The sequence below is a fragment of the Apus apus genome, chromosome 1 (assembly GCF_020740795.1).
Source record: "Apus apus isolate bApuApu2 chromosome 1, bApuApu2.pri.cur, whole genome shotgun sequence".
NCBI classification, from domain to species: domain Eukaryota; kingdom Metazoa; phylum Chordata; class Aves; order Apodiformes; family Apodidae; genus Apus; species Apus apus.
In genome coordinates this window covers 116,484,319-116,494,967 of record NC_067282.1, presented here as the reverse complement: position 1 = coordinate 116,494,967, position 10,649 = coordinate 116,484,319, and the positions used below count along the sequence as shown (strand labels likewise).

General features: G+C 37.3%; 1 protein-coding gene across 1 annotated transcript in view; it reads right to left on the bottom strand.

The window, feature by feature from the left end:
* Positions 1-1,810: 1,810 nt before the first annotated feature.
* The window catches only part of ANOS1 (anosmin 1), a 140,844-nt gene continuing 132,005 nt past the window's right edge, over positions 1,811-10,649 (bottom strand). The window contains exons 12-14 of the mRNA XM_051644185.1: positions 9,479-9,699; positions 6,931-7,072; positions 1,811-6,237 (exon numbers count right to left, since the gene is read on the bottom strand). Of these exons, the coding sequence (XP_051500145.1) occupies positions 6,179-6,237; positions 6,931-7,072; positions 9,479-9,699 (422 nt within the window). The 3' untranslated portion in view covers positions 1,811-6,178. The remainder of the gene's footprint in view (positions 6,238-6,930; positions 7,073-9,478; positions 9,700-10,649) is intronic.

Here is a 10,649-nt window from a genome sequence, read left to right as displayed (position 1 = left end):
GCATATTATTAAGTAACATGAATAAATCACCAGCACAGGTGAGGAAGTGGGTTCAGCAAGCATTCATAAATTCTCTAGTTTCTGTGCCACATGGCAATCTCAGTAAATACTTATAGCAAGGCATGTATTAAACATTAATCCATGCTCCTGCCAGCACCTTGAGTTGAAGCAGGAAGGCTATTAAGCACAACCCAAAGGGGGTCACAGCAATTCACTTCTGCTGAGCTGCATCCCCTTCAAATCAGCAGGAGTCTAGCACATTGGCTCTACTTCAAAGCTTACACTCTCAGTGTTCTCCCCAGTGATTTCTCTACAGGTGCTGCATTGCCACCAACGGGCTAACAGCCAGTGTTTTGGCTCAAGGCCTTCCTCACGGAGGCTGGCGTAAATCCAAACAATGACAATGGAACACCTGTAATAAGAAAACAAGTACAGACAAGAAAATAGTACAACAAACACTTTGTTTTGACTTTTTTTTTTTTTGGTACTGCGAAGAGCTTTCATGGTATTAAATTTTTTATGAAGTAGAATCGTTTGAGTGCATTCCAGCTTTCAGTGCACAAAAGCCAAGTTGCACAGAAGCACAAGTCACAAAACCTAACCCCAAACTGATCAGTACTTCTCAACATATAACAATTTTTCTGTATTTCATATCATTAGTATCATCCAGTCACTGTCTCTTTTAATTCAATGCTGAATAAAACATTTATTTGATGTTATGGCAGGAAAAAAAAAAAAAAAAAAAAAGGGTATTTTGAGTTACAGCATACAGAACAACTATTTATTATGACAACTTACCTATCCAGGGTGATAAATCATTCTTGTCTTGGTTTACTTAATCATAGTGGCAAATATTATCAAAATAGTACAATTTAACTACATGGATTTTTCTAAATATTATTCAATTATGTAAAAGGAAAATAAAAATAAAAAAATTAAGCAGTTATTCTAATGAGAAAGCAATATCAGGACATTTTGTAGTTTAAGTTAGAATCTAAATGTTTATTAGGTAAGTCAAGAGCAAGTCAAAGTTGCATGCCCAAACTAAAGATATTGCATCTTATCTGAGACTGATAGCACATCTATAACAATCTGAAAGTTATATGTTTATACTAAGAGAGATATCTATATTTTTTAAAAATATAGAATTTAAATCATGAGATACAGTACTTTAAAGTAGAAAATACTCCAAATATGGTGTATGCATAGATTTCACAGCAATTTTCAATCATGAAAATCTTGCCTTGCAGGATCAGGCCACTGACATAGGTCCAGCAACATTTCAATTATTTTAAGTTAGCATTACAATGGGTGAACAAATCTTCACTGTGGAGTATTCCATTAAAACAGAGAGACAGATGGCAAGTTCTTGAGTCTGAGTTTTTACTTCAAGGATTGCTTTTCAACACAAAATACTCAAATCACATCTAAATTTCTTTCCAGATTATTTTGATCACTTTCTAAAGAAAACAAAATGCTGCAGTTAATGGAAGATAAAATGGTATTACGTTATACACAATGAAATGTAGATGGAGCAAAGGTACTTAGTGTGACACTGATCTTTCTTAGATTACTGTGTGTCTTCAGCTTAAGAAAAACAAAACTATAAATTCTGTATGGAGGAGATAATGTAGCAAGATTTCAGTGTAGGATAGTTTATTACCTAAACAGTATGTACAAATTCTAAACATGAAAAGAATGACTAAAGAAATCAGGCTCTATTTACATTTACATTTTTATACAAATTATTTTTACAAGAAGTGTATTTTTTTTCTCTAAATAACAGGACAGACACATAAGACCAATCTTCTTGTATTACATACATAAATAAATATTGACTTTAAATGAGTGTTATAGGAACATAATTTCTACAGCCAGTCTGGGTAACAAAGAAGCAGTTCTGTTACCTCTACTACAACATAATTAAGTAAAAAGGAAAAAAAAATACTTATAGAGCTCTGTTAATTGCTTGGTAAATTGTACCTTACTAATATCTTCAGTAGAGGTAATACAGTCGTTACATTTCATGCCCACAACTGAACAATGAGTTTTGGCATGCAAAACCATATATAATCATCAACATCTGAAGGTATCCATTTACATTTTTTAAATACAAGGATTTCTTAATTATTTAAAACTACATGCAAAATCTTATTAGCATCATATTCCTGGTTACAGTGCACAAATTTGCATAAACAATATTTTTAGTAACTGATATTCACAGGTACTGATTGAAAGGGTAGGAATATACTTGGCACATAGTATAAGAAAATGAATTAATAAATAAGTCAATATCACAACTACATTTACATATACACAAGACAAAAATATTTATTTATTTTCTATTGTGGTGTACACAGAATTTAGAACTCTCTGGGTCCCATATTTTGTTTTATAAGGCCCTGATTTAAGACAGTATTTAAGCAAATTTTGACATCCACGCTTTATTTGAGACCTCACTAAAGCTCATTCTTAACTGCAAAGTTTCACTTCCACCCCACTGACTTCTTTTATGCATATGCAAGTTTCCCCTTCTGCATGACTTCATGAATCAGGGCCTGCTTATCTGAAACTCTCCCTGACTCCAGTTGGGAGCATGGAGATCAAAGTATAGTGGAATAAATTGACTCACTATTTAGATTTCTATTCAGTTCTGCTAATGCCAATGTCAAAATTCCCATTCATGTTAGCAAAGACTATTTCTTTGATTTTGTGTGTGATCATGTCAAACATTAATGTCAATTTTAGCATTGTCATACCATGTCCTCAGCTCTTTCTTAAGCCACTAAGTGTAGGACGTTCAGCATTTCAGAAGTCAGACCTCTTATTTATTGTCTATGTGATATATTCTTAATGAATATTCAGGATAATACACATTGTAGTACATCACAAGCTCTGTCTTATTTGAATTTCTCCTGCTCTATAAACAACTCAAAAATGGTCACAAAAGGTACAATAAGAACAAAACATTCTCTTAAACAAAAAGCACCGATGAACAATAAAATCCACTTCACAAAGCAGCTAGCAAAAATGGCACATTCTTAAAATTCTCCTTTAAGAAATAGATAAAATGCATCCTGAAGCCAACTGACAAATCCATCAGAATCGTACATAGCAAACAATACATTAGTTTAAAGGTGCAGAGTATTGAAAAACATCTCAATATCTATATTAACTCTGTATTACACAACATCATTAGAGAAAATAAATCTTTAACTATGGAATCAAAGAGTGGATTACAATTATATTGCTGAATTAGATGTTTAGTGTGACACTAGTAAATTAGGACAATACCCTGTACAATTCAGCAAACAAGGCTTTATGAATTAGGCACTAACAACTTCAAATCTGTACTGCTAAATTAAAAGAATAAGCAGGAAATAACTCATAGTTGGGAATTCATAATACATGCATGAGCTTTGTCGACCTTGTATTTTCCATTTTTGATTTGGAGGGTGACTTGAAAGGTGAGTTGATAAGCTGATTTGTAGAAGGAAAAAATTAATTTACATCTTACTGGACTACATATAATACACTTGCTCAATACAATTCTACTTTATAAAATTTCTGTTTGTTTCCAGAATCGACTTTAAAATGGAAAATCTCTCCATATTTTTTGTATTATTACTTCTAGAAGTTGAATGCTTCAAAAAGACTGGCATCAGCAAACAGTAACTATTTTGATTCCTTTCAGAAGAATGAGGCTTCCCCTCAGGAACCAAGACCAAGGGTATGATCACTCAGGGCTACTAGCTTCCAGTTTATCTCCAAGCCAGATTTAGCATAATTGTAATAAAGACCGACATCCATGTTCTATGCTTTACCATGCCACTATGAACAAAACATGATTTCATTAACATTAATCAAATCACTACAGATTTGTTCCAGTGTAACTAGAATAGGCTGTGATTGAAACGCTGGGACAGGAGTTTTCAGAGAAATCTGTAGTAATTACTTTCCCTGACTCCTGCTCTCAGCAAACACCATGGAGATCACTTCTAGCCTTACTGATGCCCTGTGCAATCTAAATGCTGAAGCAGTGCTGCATGCCAGTCTGGTTCAAATTGTGTAAAGATTTGTACACAAAAAAAAACATTTCTATCCTGACATAAGTCTCTGAGATGCTAGCCTTCTGCCAAAATTGAAAATAAACCTTTATACTACAGATTGTATGAAGAAGAGCTCATCTTTTTATTTACTAATGTATTTTGGAAAAGGGGAAATGACAGTGTGGTAGAGGAAGGAATTAAAAGCACCATAGCATTTCATATATTTAAAATTACTGTTAAAGGCCCAAACCATGTAGCAATAGAAATTTTCTCAAAAAGTTTTCCGTCACTGAGTGCATATTGAAAAAGACAACAAGGAAAGTAGAAAGAGCATGGCAAAAAAGAGCCTTTTGACACCAAAGGTAGAAAGGTAGGAAAGCTGAAATGAGCAAGTGATCAGAAATTAATTCCATTTCCTTCACCCCTAGTAGTATCAACCCACATGAAACAAAAAGATATAAACTTCAGTGTAGAAAAACTGCATTTGTGAATGCTCTACTACAATAAACATTACTCTGATCCTTGGTTTCAGGTATGTGTTACTCTTCTCCATATTTATTTTCCACAAAACAGTCTGTTATCAAGAGAAGGAAAATATATTTACCGCTAATGTCTGAGATTCTGTCACTGAGTATGTCAGGCAAATATGAAGTACAGGGGAGACTATAGCATCTACTGGAAGAAAAAGTGGCCACCTTGTCAAATTTGACTACTAACTGTTTGAGCTCCATTAGTGTCATCATATGATGATTCAGGGAGCCAAGGAAACTGTGCCAAAGAATGCAGCAGCACTTCAAACATCTTGAGAAGCTAATAATGAGTATCTGTATTCATGTTTATTGGCAGATACTTTCCACGCTCTTGATAATATATAAAAGCAGTTTCTGTTTAATATTGAAGGGTGTCTTTAGGTGTGGCAAATAATTCTAGACAGTTTATATTGAGCATAAAGGCAATATGAATTCCCTTATAGTTAAAAAGGGCACCCTTCTGTCTAAATTTGAGAAATGCATTCAAATAAACTATAAGCCAATGTTTTCCAGATGCCAGATAATCGTCACACAATTCCTTCTGTAAGCAGAATAGCATGAAGCCAAAACATCCATCCTTCTGCTCAAAAGATCCATGGGGAAAAAGAGATACGTGCATCAAAAGCCAAAACCAAAAAGTAGTTCTATGGCTACTTGAATAATAAAAGTGCTTCAGAACTTTAATTTCTAAAATGTCCATATTAACTATTCAGCTTTTAAACTAGAAAATAGGTGTTTCTTTACAAGATATAATATTATACCTTGAAATATTATATATCAAAATCTTGTAACTGGGATTTAAAACATCATTCTTTCAGGCCCTATCAACTGCTATAGATTTTCAACAATTCCAATAATTGTAATTTGTTTCTTTACAATGGTACTTCTACCCTGCATATTTTTTTTTGCTGTTAACTATGTTTATAGAAGACCTACATGCTAAAACATTACCACTTCAGAATAGATGGTTGATACAAATGTATTTTCATCCACCTCTCTGGTGATACACCAGTTATTAAATACTATTTTAAGGTTTCTGTTACTGGTGGTTATTTTACTTATGTCCTTATTTCAGACACACAAAGATCTTCTATAATAGCAAATTACACTCGGGCTCAGACAGGGGGCAGGCAGAGCTTGAAGTAAAATTGATAAACACACTGATGAGAACATAGTCTTCAGTGTTCAGAAGTATGTATACATCACAAGATGACCTTGCAAATATTAACATTGTAGTCACTCAAAGGAAAAGCTGTATACACTGCACCATTTCAATCTACTTTAAACATTGAAGTACAAAAAAATTATAAAGAACACACTTTTTATTTTTTCACAGGTGTTGAGTTGGATGAGATCTTCAGCTTGTTAAATAGTGCTGGTACTATTACTTGAAATGATACTTGCTGTATGTTTCATCCTGGCCTTGGTGCAAATGCAATTTGTCATGGCTAAACTACAGAGAAGTAGCTATAGATTGTATAGGATGGTAACTTCCCCTGGAAAACTGGGTTCATTGCTCCTTCAGATGTCTCTTTTTCCCACCCTCCATTTGGGATCTCAGTTTTTCTCTCTGTTATTTGCAGAATCATCTGAAACAGTCTAATATTTTTCTGGGGATGGCTTGTAGTGATGTGGATGATGTTGCTTCAGATGAGGTCCTAAACAGAAGAATAGGAAAATATGCACATATCAAACCCTGAATATGTAACACCACTGTTTATCTGTACTAAAATGTTTTTATGAGGCAGTCAGTTTGCAATCCTTCAGCTTGTAAGTGAACTGCATGTGCCAATAACTATGTGCATGTTCAGTCCAGGCAACTTTAGTGACTGTGAAAAGACAAAAGGATTCAAGCAGATTTATCTTGGGCTAATTAATTACATTTTTTGTGGAGCTTCACAACACTGAACTGTATTTTTCAGAAACATATAAAATGCTGGAAAGGGCCATTAAGAGGTCTGCACTGCATTAGAGGTACGATCAGGCTCCAGCCATGCTGGACTGAATGCATCCAGAAAAATTTAATCTTGAATGCCAAGCAATCCCAGGCCTAGGCAACACTTGGAGAACAGATCATCTTTGAATCCCAAGTGGTACAGGCATAAGTTGAAGAGCTGTGGTTGATTGAATGGCAAATGTTGGACCAGAGAAACTGAGCAAAAGAAAGACAAAGAGCAAAAAAGTTATGAGGGGAATAAAACCCCAGTATTTTCACATATCTTAAATTCATGGAATGCTACTGTAACCAATAAAAACCAGTAAAAACTCTTAAGGCTTGAGCAAACTGTTTACATGTGGAGGACTGAAGTTCTGTACCATATAATCACATGTCAAAACAGGGTACTACTTACTGTGGGGTAAAAATGGAGGAAGGTCGGGTGTTCGGAATGACTTTATCGTAGCTGGCCCTTCCCCACCAGTTGTCAGCACTTGAACTTCTAAGCGATACAGCATTGATGGTCTCAGATTGGGCACGGTAAGTACATAATGGTCCTAAATATAAACAAACTGCATTAATTCTCAGAGCATCTAATATTAAAATATCTAGATCCTGCTACACTAGATCCAACACCCTTCCATAGGCAGAGACACCTCCCACTAGATGAGGTTGCTCAGAGCCTCATCTAACCCGCCCTTGAACACTTCCAGGGACGGGGCATTCACAACTTCTCTAGGCAACCTGTTCCAGTGTCTCACCACCCTCACACTAAAGAATTTGTTTCTAATGCCTAACCCAAATCTCCCTTTTTCCAGTTTTAATCTATTACCCCTTATCCTCTCACTACATGCCCTTGTATAAGAATCCCTCCCCAGCTTTCATGTAGCCCCTTCAGATACTGGAAGGCTGCTATACGGTCTCCCCAGAGCCTCCTCTTCTCCAGTACAGACAACCCCAACTTCCTCAGCACATCCACAACTTATTTTCTTAGAATTCCACTGAAATAACTTAATGTATGCATCACTTTGTTGAGAGGCTTTTTTCAGATTTTTTTGCTTGCCATTGGCTTTGAGCATAGTTGTTTACTGTAACGCTATGGTTTTACATGTAAGAGGTCCAGGTTGTTCCTGGGTCTTCTTGGAAATGGAAGATGTGGGTCAAGCTTTGAGTGAATTGGTACATATCACAACATTCTGCACTAAGCTGTAACAAAGCAACTCCACACACTACATGGTTGCTTGCCCCATAGTTTTAGAGCATCAGCGATCAACTCCATTGCTGTTCCCCAGAATAACAGTCTTTGAAACATGGGTGCCCTAGCCTTAGGGCAGTTTGCTAGGAATTAAGAAAGGATGGTGAGAACTTTGTGTTGGATTTTGGGAAAAATTATTCAATTTAAGATGTGTCCAACTAAACATTTTATGCATTCATTGATGAAATGAATGTTGTGAAAAGATTTCCAGTCAGCTCTGCACTAGACACAATTGCTTTAATCCACTTCCCTGAAGTGAATTGAAAGACTCCCAAAACTGTTAGCTGACTTTGGAGCAATGATAGCTGCATAAGCCCTTTTTTTGACTTCAGTGGATCTGGCAGCAGAGTCTGAATGAAGTGTTCTTCACCTGCCCCTGCCAGAGGAGGAACTGAAAGAGCAAAGGCCATCTTAAAGCAAATAGCGGCATGAATTAAAATTGTTAATTCTCACACTTTCAATAAATAGTGTGTCCTGGTTTGGGCCAGGCTAGAACAAATTTTCTCTCTAGTGAGTTTACTTTTCAGATAAGACACTTCTAAGTAGCTGCACTTACTGAAATTAACAGCATGTTTTTCAGTCAGTGTCTTCTTCTAGGACTGAAAATGCTTGATGATTATAGTTACTGCCGGAGAGCGGTGTGCAGAACCAAGGTCACTGCTTGGTTCTGCGAAACATCTTATGCTCCAGAACCAGAAGGGAGCAAAGGGGTCACACCTGAGACCCTGCTTTGAGGAGGAGCAGACCAGACATGTGACCAAAATTGACCAAAGTATTCCATCCCATACACATCATACTTGGTATAAATTTGAGGGATCATGATGGTCAGGCTCTCTTTGTCCATGGCCAGTGCCAGGGACGATTCTGTCCATTTGTCTGCCTTTGATCCTGATCCGTGCATTCCCAAATCCCTGTGTTCCTGCACCCAGCTCCCATCTGCTGCTAACTCCAGGAGTGGAGTCTGGTACTTTTCTAGGGCCTGCCCTACAGCCTCAGTTGTGACATGTTACTTGAGGGGGCGCAAGACAGTGCTTTTGTGTATATATTTGTATTATTTACATTATTTCCTTTTCACCACAAGTGTTTCATTAAAGCTGTGTAGTTTAGTTTCCAAACCGTAAGAGTCTCTCTCCCTTATTCCCTCTCCCTTCCATATAGGATGAGGAAGGGGGCTTAACAGAGAGCAATTTGTCATTTGTTTAATTGCTGGCCCAGTGTTAAACTGTGGCACAGTGAAATATAGTTCTCCTTTAAATTATTTGTCGAACAACAGTGTGCACTGACAGAGGGGGAATATTTTTCTCAGAGCAGTAAGTGACTCTAAGAGAAAATTCTATTAAATCAATTGACTTGGGCACCAAATAATTAGTAAAACTATAGTAGTCACCAAGATGAACAGCCTGATCATCAAGAGAAAATAAAAACTGTCTATTGCCACATGGATGATCTTTTCCTCCCTTTGGGCATCTCTCAGACAATAGTTGCTAATTTGACAACTGTGAACATTAAAATGTTTGATGTGTCATCAAGTGTAGCTGTGCTTTGTTTCTCTAGCAAGGAGGAAAAATTAAGCACTTCCTGCTCCAACTTGCCTGCAGAGCCAGAGAAAGCTACGTGTGACATCTGCATTACCACTAAACATTAAAAATAGGCCACGTACACACACATTCATGAAGCTGCTAGCAAAGGAAAGTAACAAACAACTTACTGCTGGCAGTATCTGTGACTGCGAAATGATGCTGTTGGGTAAGCTGTTCTGACGGCTTTCTGTGGTTACTTCTGCCCAGGTGACTTGAAACCCTGTCATAGGCTGGTGAAGATCTGCCTTAGATATCTTCCAGGAAAAATGACCAGTGATGTTACCTTCCTGGACAATGAAAGACGCAGATAGATTCTCGGGTTTGGCCAACACTTTGGGTAGAACTGGCACTACAAATTTGGAAAGCAAAAAGATAAGCTAAACTTTGAAAGATAATGTTCAGTAATGTTCATTTAGTACCACAAGTCAAGGTCAGACAGAACTTTATTTCTGCTTTTTCCTGAGATCCTGACAGCTTTCTGCCATTGTCATTTTGTGCCAAATTCAAACTTCAAATCCTGACAGCTGCAGGCAACACAAAGGAAAGCATATAAAGGTGTGAGTGCCTCATTCACAGGGAACTACCTTGCTGCTCCTCTGCATTTCAGAATACCTGAGCACTGTTTTTTTGGGACCACAAGAAAGTCCACAGGACAGCAAAGAACTCCATGATATAGGCAAAAATTAATGATCTAAAACTGTAGTACAAGTTAATAGGGGCACTCCGATTAGGTGAAACATATGCCTGAGTTGTGTTTGCCAAGGAGTATGGTTGTAATGCTGGAAATAGTCAAGAGTCAGGTGGTGAGTAAATTACATTGGTGGCCAGCAGGACTCTGAGGTGACTCATGAAGCATAGGAGCACCCTTCAGGACAGTAGGTACTCAAAGTGAGAGGGCCACCCTCTAGCTGAAGTGAAAGGTTTTCAGGCTTGGCTGTGCAAAGCTGTGGGCAGTGGACCAGCTGACCTCAGAGGTCATGGAATCAGAATAGAATAATAAAACGGTTTTGGTTGGAAAAGACCTTTAAGATTATTGAGTTAAACTAATGCTGCCAAGTCCGCCACTAAACCGTGTCACAAAGCACCACATCTGCACATCTTTGAAATACTTCCAGGGATGGTGACTTAACCCGTTCCCTGGACAGCCTGTTCTAATGCCTGACAACCCCTTTTGTGAGGAAATTTTTCCTAATATCCAGTCTAAACCTCCCTTGGAGCAACTGTAGGCCATTTCCTCTTGTCCTATCACATGTTACCTGGGAGAAGAGACTGACCCCCACCTGACTGCAGCCTCCTTTC